Source organism: Bos taurus, chromosome 7 (genome assembly GCF_002263795.3).
Source record: "Bos taurus isolate L1 Dominette 01449 registration number 42190680 breed Hereford chromosome 7, ARS-UCD2.0, whole genome shotgun sequence".
Classification (NCBI taxonomy): Eukaryota; Metazoa; Chordata; class Mammalia; order Artiodactyla; family Bovidae; genus Bos; species Bos taurus.
In genome coordinates this window covers 42,850,470-42,870,883 of record NC_037334.1, presented here as the reverse complement: position 1 = coordinate 42,870,883, position 20,414 = coordinate 42,850,470, and the positions used below count along the sequence as shown (strand labels likewise).

The 20,414-nt window shown below is 39.0% G+C and overlaps 1 protein-coding gene across 1 annotated transcript; it reads left to right on the top strand.

Moving 5' to 3' along the window:
- Window positions 1-18,503: 18,503 nt before the first annotated feature.
- OR2AV11 (olfactory receptor family 2 subfamily AV member 11) lies at window positions 18,504-19,442 on the top strand. The gene has a single exon (NM_001390418.1). It carries the CDS (start codon window positions 18,504-18,506, stop codon window positions 19,440-19,442), a length of 939 nt encoding a protein of 312 aa, NP_001377347.1.
- Window positions 19,443-20,414: the final 972 nt, after the last annotated feature.

Sequence of the window (20,414 nt, the reverse complement as noted above, 5' to 3'; positions counted from 1 at the left end):
GAATTGAGCTGTAGGAGTTGCTTGTATATTTTTGAGATTAGTTGTTTGTCAGTTGCTTCATTTGCTATTATTTTCTCCCATTATGAAGGCTGTTTTTTCACCTTGCTTATAGTTTCCTTTGTTGTGCAGAAGCTTTTAAGTTTACGTATAGTAATGTATATGTTTATAAGCTACTCCCTCAATTCATCCTACACTCACCTTCCCCTGCTGTGTCCACAAGTCCAATCTCTATATCTGTGCCCTGAAAATAGGGTGATCATTACCATTTGTCTAGATTTCATATGTTCATTAACATATGGTATTTGTTTTTCTCTTTCTGACTTACTTCACTCTTTACAACAGGCTCTAGGTTCATCCACCTCATTACAACTGACTCAAATTCATTCTTTTCTTATGGCTGAGAATATCCCATTGTATATATGCACCACAACGTTTTTATCCATTCATCTGTTGATGTACATCTAGGTTGCTTTCAAGACCTGGCTATTGTAAACACCGCTGCAATGAACATTGGGGTACAGGTGCCTTTTCAGATTATGGGTTCCTCAGCATATATGCCTAGTACTGGGACTGCTGAGTCGTATGGTAGTTTTATTCTTAGTTTTGTAAGGAATCTCCATACTGTCCTCCAGAGTGGTGTATCTGTTTACATTCCTACCAACAGTGCAAGAGGCTTGGTTCCCTTTCTCCACACTCTCTCCAGCATTTGTAGATTTTTTGATGATGGCCATTCTGACTGGTGTGAGGTGATACCTCATTGTGGTTTTCATTTGCGTTTCTCTAATAATGAATGGTATCCTTTCATGCGTTTATTAGCCATCTGTATATCTTTTTTTGGGGAAATGTCTCTTTAGGTCTTTTCCGCACTTTTTCACTTGGTTGTTTGTTTTTCTGATTTTGAGTTTTATGACCTGTTTGTATACTTTGGAAATTAATCCTCTGTTAGTTTTCCCACTTGCTATTATTTTTTCCTATCCTGAGAGTTGTCATTTCACCTTGTTCATACTTTCCTTTACTGTGCAAAGTTTGTAAGTTTAATTAGGTTTCACTTGTTTATTTTTGTTTTTTATTTCCTTTATTCTAGGATATGGGTCATAGAGGGTGTTGCTGTGATTTATGTCACTGAGTGTTCTGTCTATGTTTTCCTCTAAGTTTTATAGTTTCTCATCTTAAAGTTAGGTATTTAATCCATTTTGAGTTTATTTTTGCATATGGTTTTAGGAAGTGTTCTAATTTCATTCTTTTACATGTAACTGTCCAGTTTTCCCAGCGCAACTTATTGAAGAGACTATCTTTGCCACATTGTATGTTGCCTCCTCTGTCAAAGATAAAATGCCTACAGGTGTGTGGGTTTATCTCTGGGCTTTCTATCTTGTTCCCTTGGTCTGTATTTGTTTTTGTGCCTGTACCACACTGTCTCAATGACTGTAGCTCTTTAGAATACTCTGAAGTCAGGAAGGTTGATTCCTTCAACTCCATTCTTCTTTCTCAAGATTCCTTTGGCTATTTGTGATTTTTTTGTGTTTCCATACAAATTGTGAGGTTTTTTGTTCTAGCTCTGGAAAAATGCAATTGATAATTTGATAGGGATCACATTGACTCTGTAGATTGCATTTAGTAGGACAGTCACTTTCACAGTATTGTTTCTTCCAACCCAGGAACACAGATTATCTCTCCATCTGTTTATGTTTTCTTTCATCAGTGTCATAGTTTTCTGTATACAACTCTTTTGTCTCCTTAGTTTTGTTTATTCCTATGTATTGTATTCTTTTTGATGCAATGGTAAATGGAATTGATTCCTTAATTTCTCTTTCTGTTTTTCATTGTTAGTATATAGGAATGCAAGTGATTTCTGTGTATTGATTTTGTATCCTGCAACCTTACTAAATTCATTGATTTGCTCTAGTAATTTTGTGATAGTATCTTTAGGGTTTTTATGTATAGTATCATGTTGTCTGCAAACAGGGGGAGTTTTACTTCTTTTTCTATCTGGATTCCTTTTATTCCATTTACTCCTCTGATTGCCATAGTTAAGACTTCCAAAACTATATTGAACAACAGTGGTGAGAGTGGGTGCCCTTGTCTTGCTCCTCATCTTAGAGGGAATACTTTCAGTTTTCACCTTTGAGAATAATGTTTGCTGTGGTTTTGTTGTATTATGGCCTTTGCTATGTTGAGGTAGGTTTCTTCTATGCCCATTTTTGAAGAGTTTTTATCATAAATGGGTGCTGGCTTTTGTCAAAGGCTTTTTCTTCATCTATTGAGATTATCATATGGTTTTTAATCTTTCAATTAGTTAATATGGTGTATTAACCATTGATTGATTTCTGTATATTGAAGAATCCATGCATCCCTGGGATAAATCCAACTTGATCATGATGTATGATCTTTTTAATGTGTTGTTGAGTCCTGTTTGCTAGAATTTTGTTGAGAATTTTTGCATCTAAGTTCATCAGTGATATTGACCTGTAATTTTTCCCCCTGTGTGTATATGTGTTGTGTGTGTGAGAGACAGAGAGCTGTCTTTGTCTGGCTTTGGTGTCATTGTGGTGGTGGCCTTGTAGAATGAGTTTCAAACTGTTCCTTCCTCTGCAGTTTTTTGAAAGAGTTGCAAAAGGATAGGGCTTAGCTCTTCTAACTGTTTGATAGAATTCACCTGTGAAGCAATCAGGCCCTGGGCTTTTGTTTTTTGGGGAAGTTTTTTTTTTTTTTTATCACAGGTTTGATGTAGGTGCTTGTAATTGGTTTGTTCATCATTTCTCTTTCTTCCTGGTTCAACCTTGTAAAGTTGACCTTTGCTAAGAATCTGTCCATTTCCTCCAGATCATCCATTTTATTTGCATTTTGTTGTTCATAATCGTCTCTTATGATCTTTGTATTTCTATATTGCCTGTTATAACCTTCCTTTTTCATCCTAATTTTGTTGATTTGATTCTTCTCCCCTTTTTTTTCCTTGATGAGTCTGGTTAATGGTTGGTCTATTTTGTTTATCTTTTCAAAGAACCATATTTGTTTTATTAACCTATTGTTTCCTTCATTTCTTTTTCATTTATTTCTGCTCTGATCTTTATGATTTCTTTGCTTCTACTAACTTTATGGTTCTTTTGTTCTTCTTTTTCCAGTAGTTTTAGGCATGTAGTTAGCTTGTCTATTTGATGCCTTTCTTGTTTCTTCAGGTAGGATTGTATTGCTATAAATTTCCCTCTTAGAACTGGTTTTGGTGCACCCCATAGGTTTTGGGTCATTGTGTTTTCATTGTTATCTGTTTCTAGGAATTTTATTTCCCTTTTTATTTCTTCAGTAATCTATTCACTGTTTAGAAATGTATTGTAAAATCTCTAGGTGTTTATGTTTTCACAGTTTTTTCCCCTGTAATTGATAAATGTCCTATAGCACTGTGGTCAGAAAAGATGCTTCATATGTTTTCAATTTTCTTAAATTTACTGAAGCTTCGTTTGTGACCCAACTGATTCTTTCATTTTCTCCATTTTATTTTCAAAGTATTGGATTATCTTTACTAACATTACTCTGAATTCTTTTTCAGCTAGCTTGACTATTTCCTTTCATTTATTTGGTCTTGTGACTTTCTGCCTTGTTCCTTCATTTGTGCAGTATTTCTCTGTATTTTCATCACTTTTTTCTAAGTTACTATATTTGAGGTCTCCTTTTCCTAGGCTTTAGGGTCATATTATTCCTTCCTTTTGTTTTCTACCCTCGATGCATAAGGTTGGTCTAGTTGTTTGTGTAGGCTTCATGTTGGGAGTGACTTGTGTCTGCATTCTGGAGGCACAGAGGTGAGTTTTCTTTTTTTCCCTCTGATGAGTAGGGCTGTGTGAGATGGTAAGTTTTGGAGTGTCTCTGGTAATCTTGTCTGCTGTTGATTGAGTCTGTATTTTTCTCTTGCTTGCTAGTTGAGTGAGGCATCCTGTACAGGGTGCTGTCAGCAGGTGGGTGATGCTGGGTCTTGCATATAAGTAGAGGCTTTTCTGGGAGTTCTCACTAATTAGTACTTGCCTGGGCTAAGAGTCCTTGGGCAGTTTAGGGTCCTGGACTCAGCAGTCCTACTCCAAAGACTTAGGACTGATCTCTGGGCAGGGAATCAAGACTCCACATGTCACTTGTTATGGTTTTAAAGGGGATTAAAAAAAACATACAAAGAAAACAAACAAAAAACATAATAAAAGATAAAAGTTGAGCCCAGAGGAATGGTATGTGGAAAACTGGACTAATAATAACAAAAACAATGTAACATACCCACACACACATACACATAAACAAAGTCGAAACAGTACAAAGGAAATAAAAATACACTAGATTGACCTGGTAGGCAAAGGAATTAAAAAAGTATATCGACCAGTTAGAAACAAAGCTAGCTAAAATATAATCCAGGAAGCCAAACCAAAGCAGAGTGCCAATTGGTGAATATTGCAAAGAAAACAAAGCAAACTAACAAACATGGTTAAAAAAAGAAAAAGAAAGAAAGAGGAAGAAAAGGTAAGAGGAAAATAACAGAAAAGCAAAGTTAAATAGAAGTAATAGAAAGATTTGTATGTATTAAAGAATGACTACAGCAGGAGAAGAACAATAAGAAAAACAAAGAAACAAGACAGAAAAAAAAAAAAGCATTTCAATAAGCCAAAATGGAGTTAGAAATATATAAATGAAATTAAAAGTGTGGTTGAAAAAAAGAAAAAAAAAGTTCTCAAGGTTGTACTTGAGACCAAATAAAACACACTATAAGAGAGCAATTCAATGAACAAAATAAATAAAAAACAAAATTAACCAATTAAAAACAACTAACTAAAACACAAAAGAGAAAAAAAAAAAAACAAAAGAGAGTGCCTAGTGAGAAATAAAGCAAATAGGACAAATGGACATAAATAGGACAAACAGACAAAATTGTAAAGAAAATAAAAGAAAAAACAGAAAAGCAAAGTTAAAATAGAAATAAATAAATATATATATATACACATATATATACACACATACATACATACACAAACAAACAAAACTAGAAAAGACATAAAACAGCAAACAGTAGAAGTAGAAATATAGGAATGAAATAAAAGCATTGTTAAAATAATTTTATGTTTTCATAGGGTCTCAGCTGTCAGTGCTCTTGATCCAGGTTTGAGACACAACCTTCCTCCACCTTCTTAAGAAGCCCTCCAGTTCTAGGGAGGGCTGGTCTCTGGACCTACTGTGGGCAGCTCAGACTCTAGTCTGGCCCTGCTCATATGTGTGCTTGCCTCCAATGTCTGCAGCTGCCAGACCTAGTGTTTTCTTATGTGAAGATACTCATTGTCCTTTTACATATTCCATAGACACAGTATAACTAGTTGATTGTATGTATTTCATCTGCAGCTTCTGCAGCTGATAGAAAGGTTTTTAATCCTGCTTCTTATTTGCCCCACCCCTAGAGCTCAATTGTGGTTTTATACTCACCTCTGTGTGTGAGACAGCCACAGGAGTATGCTCCTGAGGTGTCCCTGGAGGACTTGGGTCTGCCCTAGTAAGGACAATGAATAGAGGTGGCATGACTGCTTGGATTGCAGGGATTTTGGCAACACAGGGTGTGCAGAGAATCTGACAGCCATGGGCACAAGAGATATGGCTCTATTAGGAGCCTTTTCTAGCCTCCAGCAGTAAGCACTGAAAGGGCAGTCCTGACTGGTGCCTCTATTGCTCAACTTATAGCACTGCCAAGTGGGGAGAGAAGGTCTATAGTGGTGGCTCCAGTCCTGTACACAACTCAGAAGTAGCCCCTAGCTTCCATGGGTACCCAGTTTTTCTCCAAAGACATTGGAGAAAATGTCTATTGTGAATTTCCTCCCTACCATTCCTCATGCCAAATCCCTTCAGTCAACAGCAGTCCTTCCACCTGAGTTTCTAGTCCCCAGCCCTGGTGCATACCATTGGACCTGTGTCTCAGTCTGGGATATGTACAGCTGCAGAACTGATTTTGTGGTTTTCACTCATTTCAGACTCTCACAGATCAGCTGCTTCACCCTACTTCAACAGCCTCAAATGCTTCCTTCTGTTCCAACTGATTTCCCTGGATGTAGGAGTCTCTTCCTGCTTCAGCTTTCCCACCCCCACTGCAGGTCCTTCTCCTGATTTTGCTCTGTTCCTCCATCTTCCTTCTTTCTTTTGCCATACCCAATCATGTGTCTATCCATATAATTCTTTCTGTTGGTTAAGGACTCCTGTTAGTATTCTTCCAATGATCTGTGAAAACTGTACTTGTATTCCCAATACATTTGTGGACAGAGATGTATGCACTCGATATCCACCTACTCCTCTGCCATCTTGGTTCTCCCCAGTCTTTGCCTTTAAATCCACTTCACTCTCTCTATTTGTGATATAATCCTTGAAACTAATGCTGCCATGAGAGTAACTACTCAACAAAAAAACCCTGCTATATCAGATCAGAAAAAATTTATATGGCTTTAACAGCTTTCAGTTCAGTTCAGTTGCTCAGTTGTGTCCCGACTCTTTGTGACCCCATGGATCGCAGCACACCAGGCCTCCCTGTCCATCACCAACTCCCGGAGTTCACTCAGACTCACGTCCATCGAGTCAGTGATGCCATCCAGCCATCTCATCCTCTGTCATCCCCTTCTCCTCCTGTCCCCAACCCCTCCCAGCATCAGAGTCTTTTCCAATGAGTCAACTCTTTGCATGAGGTGGCCAAAGTACTGGAGTTTCAGCTTCAGCATCATTCCTTCCAAAGAAATCTCAGGGCTGATCTCCTTCAGAATGGACTGGTTGGATCTCCTTGCAGTCCAAGGGACTCTCAAGAGTTTTCTCCAACACCACAGTTCAAAAGCATCAATTCTTCGGCACTCAGCTTTCTTCACAGTCCAAATCTCACATCCATACATGACCACAGGAAAAACCACAGCCTTGACTAGATGGAACTTTTTTGGCAAAGTAATGTCTCTGCTTTTGAATATGCTATCTAGGTTGGTCATAACTTAGGGTGGATGTTAAATCATGACTTAGTGACAAGTTTGATCAGGTTTTTGTAACTAATGCAATGCTTTTTCTTTAATAAACATCTGTTTTTTATAAACATTGTAATGTTTAATAGTTTCTGGAGCCGTGGCTGCGCGGGCGCAGGAGGGCCTAGAGGAGCTGTCCCACATTGAAGGTCAGGAAGGGCTGTGGTGAGGAGATACCTCTCGTGCAAGGTAAGGAGCAATGGCTGCGCTCTGCTGGAGCAGCCATGAAGAGATACCCCTCGCCCAAGGTAAGAGAAACCCAAGTAAAATGGTAGGTGTTGCAAGAGGGCATCAGAGGGCAAACACACTGAAACCATACTCACAGAAAACTAGTCAATCTAATCACACTAGGACCACAGCCTTGTCTAACTCAATGAAACTAAGCCATGCCCGTGGGGCAACCCAAGACGGGTGGGTCATGGTGGAGAGATTTGACAGAATGTGGTCCACTGGAGAAGGGAATGGCAAACCACTTCAGTATTCTTGCCTTGAGAACCCCATGAAAGGTATGAAAAGGCAAAATGATAGGATACTGAAGGAGAAACTCCCCAGGTCAGTAGGTACCCAATATGCTACTGGAGATCAGTGGAGAAATAACTCCAGAAAGAATGAAGGGATGGAGCCAAAGCAAAAACAATACCCAGCTGTGGATGTGACTGGTGTTAGAAGCAAGGTCCGATGCTGTAAAGAGCAATATTGCATAGGAACCTGGAATGTCAGGTCCATGAATCAAGGCAAATTGGAAGTGGTCAAACAAGAGATGGCAAGAGTGAATGTTGACATTCTAGGAATCAGCGAACTGAAATGGACTGGAATGGGTGAATTTAACTTAGATGACCATTATATCTACTACTGCGGGCAGGAATCCCTCAGAAGAAATGGAGTGGCCATCATGGTCAACAAAAGAGTCCGAAATGCAGTACTTGGATGCAATCTCAAATACGACAGAATGATCTCTGTTCATTTCCAAGGCAAACCATTCAATATCACAGTAATCCAAGTCTATGCCCCAACCAGTAACGCTGAAGAAGCTGAAGTTGAACGGTTCTATGAAGACTTACAAGACCTTTTAGAACTAACACCCAAAAAAGATGTCCTTTTCATGATAGGGGACTGGAATGCAAAAGTAGGAAGTCAAGAAACACCTGGAGTAACAGGCAAATTTGGCCTTGGAATACGGAATGAAGCAGGGCAAAGACTAATAGAGTTTTGCCAAGAAAATGCACTGGTCATAACAAACACCCTCTTCCAACAACACAAGAGAAGACTCTATACATGGACATCACCAGATGGTCAACACCGAAATCAGATTGATTATATTCTTTGCAGCCAAAGATGGAGAAGCTCTATACAGTCAGCAAAAACAAGACTGGGAGCTGACTGTGGCTCAGATCATGAACTCCTTATTGCCAAATTCAGACTTAAGTTGAAGAAAGTGGGGAAAACAACTAGACTATTCAGGTATGACCTAAATCAAATCCCTTATGATTATACAGTGGAAGTGAGAAATAGATTTAAGGGCCTAGATCTGATAGATAGAGTGCCTGATGAACTATGGAATGAGGTTCGTGACATTGTACAGAAGACAGGGATCAAGACCATCCCCATGGAAAAGAAATGCAAAAAAGCTAAATGGCTGTCTGGGGAGGCCTTACAAATAGCTGTGAAAAGAAGAGAAGCGAAAAGCAAAGGAGAAAAGGAAAGATATAAACATCTGAATGCAGAGTTCCAAAGAATAGCAAGAAGAGATAAGAAAGCCTTCTTCAGCGATCAATGCAAAAAAATAGAGGAAAACAACAGAATGGGAAAGACTAGGGATCTCTTCAAGAAAATCAGAGATACCAAAGGAACATTTCATGCAAAGATGAGCTCGATAAAGGACAGAAGCAGAAGATATTAAGAAGAGATGGCAAGAATACACAGAAGAACTGTACAAAAAAGATCTTCATGACCCAGATAATCACAATGGTGTGATCACTGGCCTAGAGCCAGACATCCTGGAATGTGAAGTCAAGTGGGCCTTAGAAAGCATCACTACGAACAAAGCTAGTGGAGGTGATGGAATTCCAGTTGAGCTATTCCAAATCCTGAAAGATGATGCTGTGAAAGTGCTGCACTCAATATGCCAGCAAATTTGGAAAACTCAGCAGTGGCCCCAGGACTGGAAAAGGTCAGTTTTCATTCCAATCCCAAAGAAAGGCAATGCCAAAGAATGCTCAAACTACTGCACAATTGCACTCATCTCACACGCTAGTAAAGTAATTCTCAAAATTCTCCAAGCCAGGCTTCAGCAATATGTGAACCGTGAACTTCCTGATGTTCAAGCTGGTTTTAGAAAAGGCAGAGGAACCAGAGATCAAATTGCCAACATCCGCTGGATCATCGAAAAAGCAAGAGAGTTCCAGAAAAACATCTATTTCTGCTATATTGACTATGCCAAAGCCTTTGACTGTGTGGATCACAATAAACTGTGGAAAATTCTGAAAGAGATGGGAATACCAGACCACCTGATCTGCCTCCTGAGAAATTTGTATGCAGGTCAGGAAGCAACAGTTAGAACTGGAAATGGAACAACAGACTGGTTCCAAATAGGAAAAGGAATACGTCAAGGCTGTAGATTGTCACCCTGTTTATTTAACTTATATGCAGAGTACATCATGAGAAACGCTGGACTGGAAGAAACACAAGCTGGAATCAAGATTGCCGGGAGAAATATCAATAACCTCAGATATGCAGATGACACCACCCTTATGGCAGAAAGTGAAGAGGAACTAAAAAGCCTCTTGATGAAAGTGAAAGTGGAGAGTGAAAAAGTTGGCTTAAAGCTCAACATTCAGAAAACGAAGATCATGGCATCCGGTCCCACCACTTCATGGGAAATAGATGGGGAAACAGTGGAATCAGTGTCAGACTTTATTTTGGGGGCTCCAAAATCACTGCAGATGGTGACTGCAGCCATGAAATTAAAAGACGCTTACTCCTTGGAAGGAAGGTTATGACCAACCTAGATAGCATATTCAAAAGCAGAGACATTACTTTGCCAACAAAGGTTCGTCTAGTCAAGGCTATGGTTTTTCCTGTGGTCATGTATGGATGTAAGAGTTGGACTGTGAAGAAGGCTGAGCGCCGAAGAACTGATGCTTTTGAACTGTGGTGTTGGAGAAGACTCTTGAGAGTCCCTTGGACTGCAAGGAGATCCAACCAGTCCATTCTGAAGGAGATCAGCCCTGGGATTTCTTTGGAAGCAATGATGCTGAAGCTGAAATTCCAGTACTTTGGCCACCTCGTGAGAAGAGTTGACTCATTGCAAAAGACTCTGATGCTGGGAGGGATTGGGGGCAGGAGGAGAAGGGGACGACAGAGGATGAGATGGCTGGATGGCATCACTGACTCGATGGACGTGAGTCTGAGTGAACTCCGGGAGTTGGTGATGGACAGGGAGGCCTGGTGTGCTGCGATTCATGAGGTCACAAAGAGTAAGACACGACTGAGCGACTGATCTGATCTGATCTATGTTAAATTTGTAAGGCCTCCGCAGACAGCCATTTTGCTTTTTTGCATTTCTTTTCCATGGGGATGGTCTTGATCCCTGTCTTCTGTACAATGTCACGAACCTCATTCCATAGTTCATCAGGCACTCTATCTATCAGATCTAGGCCCTTAAATCTATTTCTCACTTCCACTGTATAATCATAAGGGATTTGATTTAGGTCATACCTGAATAGTCTAGTTGTCTTCCCCACTTTCTTCAACTTAAGTCTGAATTTGGCAATAAGGAGTTCATGATCTGAGCCACAGTCAGCTCCCAGTCTTGTTTTTGCTGACTGTATAGAGCTTCTCCATCTTTGGCTGCAAAGAATATAATCAATCTGATTTCGGTGTTGACCATCTGGTGATGTCCATGTATAGAGTCTTCTCTTGTGTTGTTGGAAGAGGGTGTTTGTTATGACCAGTGCATTTTCTTGGCAAAACTCTATTAGTCTTTGCCCTGCTTCATTCCGTATTCCAAGGCCAAATTTGCCTGTTACTCCAGGTGTTTCTTGACTTCCTACTTTTGCATTCCAGTCCCCTATCATGAAAAGGACATCTTTTTTGGGTGTTAGTTCTAAAAGGTCTTGTAAGTCTTCATAGAACCGTTCAACTTCAGCTTCTTCAGCGTTACTGGTTGGGGCATAGACTTGGATTACTGTGATACTGAATGGTTTGCCTTGGAAACGAACAGAGATCATTCTGTCATATTTGAGATTGCATCCAAGTACTGCATTTCGGACTCTGGAGTTGGTGATGGACAGGGAGGCCTGGTGTGCTGCGATTCATGGTGTCACAAAGAGTCGGATACGACTGCGTGACTGATCTGATCTGATCTGATGTTAAATTTAAATAATTATGAACTTTAATACACAATTAGAGATAATTTGAATTTTTTAGGATTTTTGAAACTATTTTAATGAGTACAACTTGCTTATAATTTTCCCATTCTTGTGCTGTTATGGTTAGGTTTTTGTAATGAAGTCTTAGGAGTCTCACGGGAGAATGGTGCATGTCCTTTCGTGCACTCAACAAGAGTATGTGTAGGAGTTTAAAGGACTATACAAGTATCAAGGAGAAAGATTATGTAGAGCTATGAATATCTAAGAAGGAAAAGTTGGTAAGCCTGAGGGAAAGAAATCCTAATTTCACCTGTACCTATCAGGCACATTAACTACTATGACTAATCATTAAGGTAATATGAATTTTGCAAGAGTGGAAGTGTCTATGATGTCATGTAGAAAAAAACGTGTTCCCTTATTGTTACTTGATATGAATTTTCTATAAATCACATATATACAATGAATTTATTGCCTGAATAGAAGGGTCAATTAGATTAAAAGCTTAAAAAACCATAAGTGAAAACAACATAAAACACAGTCCTAATGGTTAGTTTGTCCTTAAAATATAACACCCAGACCAGAAGCTTTGGATAAACTTGGAGAGTACATCATGAGAAATGCTGGGCTGGATGAAGCACAAGCTGGAATCAAGATTGCCAGGAGATATATCAATAACCTCAGATATGCAGATGACACCACCCTTATGGCAGAAAGTGAAGAAGAACTAAAGAGCCTCTTGATGAAAGTGAAAGAGGAGAGTGAAAAAGATGGCTTAAAACTCAACATTCAAAAATGAACATCATGGCATCCGGTCCCATCACTTCATGGCAAATAGATGGGGAAACAATGGAAACAGTGACAGACTTTATTTTCTTGGGCTCCAAAATCACTTCAGATGGTGACTGCAGCCATGAAATTAAAAGACGCATGTTCCTTGGAAGAAAAAACCTAGACAGCATATTAAAAAGCAGAGACATTTTATCGACAAAGGTCCGTCTAGTCAAAGCTATGGTTTTTCATCTTTAATCATGTAAAGATGTGTGAATTGGACCATAAAGAAGGCTGAGTATCAAAGAACTGATGCTTTTGAATTGTGATGTTGGAGAAGACTCTTGAGAGTATCTTAGACAGCAAGGATATCAAACCAGTCAGTCTTAAAGAAAATCAACCCTGAATACTCCTTAGAAGGACTGATGCTGAAGCTGAAACTCCAATACTTTGGCTACCTAATGCAAAGAGCTGACTCACTGAGAAAAAACCCTGATGCTCAGAACGATTGAGGCAGGAGGAGAAGGGGGAGACAGAACATGAGATGGTTGGATGGCATCATCAATTCAATGGACATGAGTTTGAGCAAACTCAGAGATATTGAAGGATAGGAAAGCTTGGTGTGCTCCAGTCCATGGGGTCACAAAGAGTAGGATACAGTTTAGCAACTGAACAGCAATAAAATGTCAAGAAAGATGAAAACATGGTGAGGAATTTATGAGAACTCTCTGTATTATCTTTACAACTTCTCTGTAAATCAAGAACTTTTCAGAAAATAAAAGTTTATTTTAAAGTATTATTGGTCTATTAAAAGTGTGTAGTTTGATGAACCAGTTTAAATTTTTTTGATCAAGAACCTATTTGAATTCATATTTAGAAGGAAAGTATCCAAAAACTCTGCCTGATAAATTCTAATGGCCAAAATAATTGATTGGAGGTCAAAAGCAATTGTGGACAGAAGCAACAAAGTCGAGTGTGAGGAAAAGAAGAGCAGAGGAGAGTATGAAAAGGCACAGAATTCTCCAAACACAAGATGTTTCCACATTTCCTTAAATTCTTCAAGGGCCTTGCTGTGTCTGTCTTCAATTATGTGGCCATTTAAGTATGTTGATTATTCTAATACCTGTCTTTTATTTCATAATACCTGTTAATCATAAAAGCTTCTCCCTTTGGTCGGGGTGTACAATAATTTAGTGCCCAGATCATACTCACTTCCCCTAAGCTGAGTATACATTTGAGCCTCTTTCTATATTCCATCATCATTCCCTGTCCATTCCTATAGCTTCTATATCCATCAAAATTATGGATGATTTTTTCCATAAAAACCATGTTAGTCCATCTGCTCTGAAACAGCTTCCCATGCTTAAATTTTCCTCATTTCTACTTTCATTCATTCCTACTTATTCTTTAAAATTCAATTCAGATGTTATTATACACATGAAACCATCCTTTAATAATCTACCAATTATCTATCTAGACAACTTAATCCTCCCTCACTTGTGGAACCATAGCAATTTCTACATAATTTTGTTGTGGTACTAATCGGTCATATCATAATCTCTCTTTTTTTTCATAAATCAATTTCCCCACTTGATCAGATCTTACTGCATTTATTATTTTTCCATTTCAGTTCTCAGCATATAGTACAGCTTTTGTTGATTTTAATGAAACATAAATTTAATTAATAGTGTTAAGTCAGTGCCTACTAAGAAAAAGATAATTTATGAAAAAGAGGGACAAAAAAGGAGGGAACATAATGAGGACTGAAGCAAAATCCTAGGCTTCCATAGCTTTATTCCCACTGTTAATTGTAAGGGAGTTGGAAAAAATCATTTACAGTGTGACGTAGGTATGATAAGCCAAGGGAGAGAGAGAGAGATGTAATTAACTAATGAAAACATGCTGGTATTCACTGTGGAAATAAAGGTAGATTTTGATGCAGAGATAAGACTTAAATCTGACCTTGAAGAAAAGGGAGAATTTAGCTAAGAAGATAAGAAAAAGTGATATTCTACACAGGGGAAATAGGTCTAGAGTGAGGGTCCTATGAATAGAAATGAAGGAGAAAATAAGAATTGTTAGAAAAGAGAAATCAATATTGGTTACTTAATGGTTGTATGAAATTAATGATTAAAAGTAAAAGAAAAGTACAAGTTGGAACTTAGAGGAAATGATGGTGATGTTGACAGGAAAGCAAACAAAAAATTCAGAGTATGTAGCTAGTGGATAGTTTTAAAAAACACTAATTATATCCTGGAGAGAAGATTCCTTTAGGCCACTACACCTGGGCACCTCAACCCTTAATGAGCAGTTGGTGGGGCTGAGTCAGGAAGCAGCAATGCTCGGAGTGACTGGCCGCTCTATGCTAAATCCCAGGCCACTGAGGAATTAGGGAGATTCCAGTTCTGCTTACAATTTAGGCTGAGGAGAGACAGCTTATCAAGATATACCCAATTACCTATCTTTTCCTACTGAATAGTTTACTTGTCTTTTTAAACGGTATAATCAGAGTCACTGGGCCAAAGGAATTTTTAATACTTTATACTTTGTAAGATCTTATGACTGAGCACAAATTCAAGGTAAGCATCTTGATAGAGAATCCAATTTTTTCTGGTTGTGAAAAATCCATTCCTAATGTTAATTCTATAGTTATTTGTAAATAATATTTGTAGGGTTCAATCTTGTTAAGCAGATAACTATTAAGCAGTAAGAAAGTGTTATTTAACTATATGACTAGCAAAGTTGTATGTCCTTTAGTCATTTATGCATATTATTTCTCAAGTGGACATAGAAATGATGATCCTCTTCCCATATAGTTCAACCAGATAAAATGCTGCCAAATGCTCTGAAGTCAATGAGGGATCATAAAAGCAACAAAATAATGCTGTTAGGTAGAAAAATGGTTTTTGTCCTGTAAGCTTCTTTTTTGATACAGGAATTAAATCCAGAGTTCTAAGACCTGTATTCCAATCCTGAATTGATAGTGTATCTAACTTATTTTCACTGAAGGCAACATGTCAGATCTAGAGAGAAAAGGTGGAACTTAGCAAATACAGTTTCTTCCATCACAAATTTTATGACTTAAAGGGTGAGATACATATTAACACATGTAACCGCAACAATGATGAAATATAGGTTTAAATTCAGACTGCGATGAATGGAATTTGGAGTGAGAGTTTATAATTGAACCTAGCCAAGTAGGAAAGCAGCACCTGTGCTAGAAATGGGATGACGTGTAACAAGCACTTACATCACAGAACCCTGCTTTCTTATTTACAAAGTCAGAAAATTTTCAAAGATCTGGCCAGTCTGAAATCTCAGTTTCTCACCATCTGATGACTCTAGATGAACCACATACAGTGCCCTGACTGCACGAAGGCTCCCTTTAAGGCAGGAGAGAATAAGATAAACGTTGACCATTTTTGTTATTAAATTTACTTTTTTAAATCTTAAACTGTCCACATCTAAAATCAGGCTAACCCTTCAAGACATTCACCCAGGAGAAAGGCCCTGATTAACTGTGATTTCTTGGTTTGAAGGTGATCAACATGGTATGCTCGAATAAAAGGTGGATATGTAAAGATAGATGTCTCAATCTGGCAGTGCCAACCCACAGAGTTCAGCTAGTTCTTCACAAGAAATGAAGCCTTTTAGTGATTGATCGGAGAAGGCAATGGCACCCCACTCCAGTACTCTTGCCTGGAAAATCCCATGGACAGAGGAGCCTGGTAGGCTGCAGTCCATGGGGTCGCTAAGAGTCGGACACGGCTGAGCGACTTCACTTTCACGCATTGGAGAAGGAAATGGCACCCCACTCCAGTACTTTTACCTGGAAAATCCCATGGATGGTGGAGCCTGGTGGGCTGCAGTCCATGGGGTCGCTAAGAGTCGGACACGACTGCACGACTTCACTTTCACTTTTTACTTTCATGCATTGGAGAAGGAAATGGCAACCCACTCCAGTGTTCTTGCCTGGAGAATCCCAGGGACAGGGGAGCCTGGTGGGCTGCTGTCAATGGGGTCGCACAGAGTCGGTCACAACTGAAGCGACTTAGCAGCAGCAGCAGCAGCAGTGATTAATCAATGGGAGAACAGACTTAGACCATTTTTGTTATCAGAATTTCTGCATTAAAAACTTATCATCATTTTTGATGAACAAATTTAAATCAATATCTGGATGGAAGCAAGGAGTTGAGGTCAAATTGCACAAGATTAGAAATGTTGTTCAGTCACTCAGTTGTGTCCGACTCTTTGTGACCCCGTGGACTGCAGCACACCTGGCTTCCCTGTCCTTCACTATCTCCTGAAGCTTGCTCTAACTCATGTCCATTGAGTTGTATACAAGGACCTAATGTTTGAGTTCACTGTTTCTGAGAAAGGAATGTTGTGTTAGAGGGAGAAAGACTCTCTGCAAAAAGACTTCTTGCAAAAAGTAAAGGAAACCTGGATCTTGCTGTTAATGTTGACAAATATACAGTGCACACCTGTGAAGAAAGAATTAGCTTAACAATTTAGAGATGATGTGTGTGTGTGCTCAGTCACTCAGTTGTGTCAGACTCTTTGTGACCCCATGGACCGTAGTCCAACAAGCTCCTCTGTCCATGGAATCTTCCAGGGAAGAATTTTGGAGCGAGTTGCCACTTCCTCCTCTAGGGGATCTTCCCTACCCAGTGATCGAACTGGCATCTCCTGCGTCTCCAGCATTGGCTGGCAGATTCTTTACCACTGAGCCACCTGAGAAGCCCCTTAGAGATAGTGAAAAGTGAAAGTGAAGTCACTCAGTCGTGTCCAACTCTATGCGAGTCCATGGACTGTAGCCTGCCAGGCTCCTCCGTCCATGGGATTCTCCAGGTAAGAGTACTGGTGTGGGTTGCCATTTCCTTCTCCAGGAGATCTTCCCAACCCAGGGATAGAACCCAGGTCTCCCGCATTGCAGGCAGGCGCTTTACCATCTGAGCCACCAGGGAAGCTCCTTAGAGATAATATTTTCAGTAATTCCATTAACAAATGAATGTCACATATTGGCAGGAAAGTAATACAATAGGATGTTAGAATATCTTATTCTACTACTAGTTATTAATAGTTAGGATGGATTTTAAATCAGTATTTAGTAATTAATTTTATCAAGTTTTTGTTCTAATGTGTATACTTTTTCTTTAATCTGTTCAAATGCTTAGACACATCCATTCTTACTTTATAAACATTCTAATGTTAATTGTGCTTACATTAAATTTGGACAATTATGAGGCTTTAATACACTGTTAGAGTCACTTTGATCTTTTTTAGAATTTTTAAAACTATTTTCATGAGTACTTGTTTACAGTTTTCCCATCCTTATACTGTTTGGTCAGGATTTTGTAACTAAGCCCTGTGAATCTCAGTAGAGATGAGTAAAGTCCTCTTGTAACCCCAGCAGGAGTATGTCTAGGAATTTAAAGGGTTATACAGGCATCAAGGAGAAGGATTGTATACAGAGAGTCTTAAAAGAAAAAGTTCCTAAGCCTGAGAGAAAGGAGCCCTAAAATTTCTCTGTGTCGATCATGCACATAAATACTGTAACTAAAATTTTAGGTAATATGAATTTTACAATATCAGGAACCCTGCTAGTTCATGTAGAAATACCTTTTTCCCTTATTGATACTTGGTATGAATTTATTGTATCGAAACCATGTAGATATAATGCATTTATTTGCCAGAGTATAAAGAAGGGTCGATTACATTAAAAGCTTAAAATAACCTTAAATGTACATAACACAAAACACAGTCCTAATGACCAGTTTATTTGTATGTTTATAATGCCCAAGGCCAGAAGCTTTGATTAAGCAGGAGCATTTAAAAATGTTTTAAATCCTTGTATAAATTAAATTAGTACTATTTTTCATGAGCAAATAAATACTATATTATATGACCTGGAAATAAATGTAAATTATTCCTCAGAAATATTGCTAAGAAAATCATTGAAAAGATAAAAATGGAAATATCATCATTTTCTAAAAACAGCAAAAAACTGAAAATGTGCAAGTGGTGATTGTGATTTCTCAACCCAATAACAAACATTATCATTCTAAAGAAAAAACTGTAATGATCAAAAATTGTTCTTAATATAAGAAAATATATTTCAAACATTAATGATAATGAGTCACATTTAAAAACTTACACTCTGGTTTCTAAAGTACATTAGATCGTGGTTCGGGGTTACTGAAAAAAAATGTTAAGAATTGATGCAGATAATCATGGATAAACACTTTATGCTTGTCATTTTTGTTATAAATTATTTTAAACAAACTTTAAAAAACTGTTTCAGCACTGACTTTTTTTTTTTTTTTAATCTCCTCCCTTTGTGTTGTCATCACAGAGAGCCATGTGGGGAGGGAATGAGACAGAATCCACAAATTTCATCCTCCTGGGATTCTTCCCTGAATTTAGATACACCACAGCTTTGGTTTCCATTGTTCTCCTCATCTACATGGCTGCCTTCATTGGCAACACTCTTCTGGTCCTCCTCATTTGGTTGGATTCCCGGCTCCATACTCCCATGTACTTCCTGCTCAGTCAGCTCTCCTTAATGGATTTGACTTTGACCTCTAGCATCATACCCAAGATGGTGGCCAACTTCTTCTCTGGATGGCAAAGCATCTCATTCCTGGCTTGTGGGACTCAAATCTTTTTCTCGCTGACAGTAGCCATTGGAGAATGCATCCTTATAACTGTCATGTGTTTTGATCGCTATGTGGCTATCTGCAATCCCCTGCGGTACCCTGTCATCATGAGTCCTAGGATGTGCTGGCAGGTGGCTGCCATGTCTTGGGCTGGAGGTGCCCTTACTTCCTCTGGCCACACTGCTTTCACCTTACATTTTCATATCTGCAGCCCCAGAGAGATTCCTCACTTTTTCTGTGAAGTCATGGCTGTTCTTAGGATTGTCTGTGAGGACATCTCAGCCTATGAGAAGGCTGTAGTGGTGACCAGCATCCTAGTCCTGCTGCTGCCCTTATCTCTCATCTTGTCCTCCTACATTCTCATCTTCCTTGCTGTACTCCGAATGAACTCCCCAGAAGGCAGGAACAAGACTCTGGCCACTTGCTCCTCTCATCTCTGTGTGGTGGGTCTCTATTTTGGTCCAGGTATGTGCATCTACATGAGGCCTGGTTCTGCCAAGACTCCAAAGTTGAACCAGGGTCTCTTTCTCTTTGGGACTGTCCTTACCCCTCTCCTGAACCCTCTTGCATACAGTCTTAGAAACAAAGAAGTTCTATGTTCACTAAAAAAGTTGATGGGGAGGTTTCAGTCCACCAGATAGAGGGCAGAGTTTTCCTTTTAGCTGCAAACAATCTTAGTGATGCACCTGCAAAGAGGCATTTTTTAATTAAAATATTATCCCTGTAAGAATTATATTTTCTAATCCCTGAAAAAGTCAACCAGTTTTTAAGAGCTGCTTCCCTCAATGACACCCCACTCCAGTACTCTTGCCTGGAAAATCCATGGATGGAGGAGCCTGGTGGGCTGCAGTCCATGAGGTCGCTAAGAGTCGGACACGACTGAGTGACTTCACTTTCACTTTTCACTTTCATGCATTGGAGAAGGAAATGGCAACCCACTCCAGTGTTCTTGCCTGGAGAAACCCAGGGACGGGGGAGCCTGGTGGGCTGCCGTCTATGGGGTTGCATAGAGTCCCTCAACCTGACTTCATCTAGAAGAAAAAACAAATGTTTGATATCCTTTCCTTTCTCCATCTTGGAATTTCTATTCAATCATCCTAGATGATACACTGATGAGGGAAAAGATATTATGCTCATCAGCCCTCTACACCATTCATACTTGATAACCTCATGTACCATAATATTTGCCAAGTTTCTTGTTGTTTCATGAGAGAAAGGTCAATATCTGCACCTGTAAAATGAAGAATATTGTCAAGCACACAGGTGGTGCTCAAAATCATTCACTTGTTAAATTAATGAGCATTATAAAGTTTCCAGTGTTGTTTTGTTCCACCAAACAGGAATGTAGTACCTCTAAATAATATGAAAATGCAAAGTCTTCAATCCACATCACTGTTTACAGAGTAGTTCTTTGATCATCTGCTTTAGAATTACTTATTGCCTTTATTAATAGTATCTATAAAGTTCAGTTCTGTGTCCATCTCAGACCAGCAGAATTAGAATATACTATGTGAGCCTCAGGAATCTGAGTGGAAGACCTTCTTCCATTGATTCTTTCATGAAACACTGGGTAGGAGCCACTGATCTATTTAATGACTTAGTTTCCTAGAGCA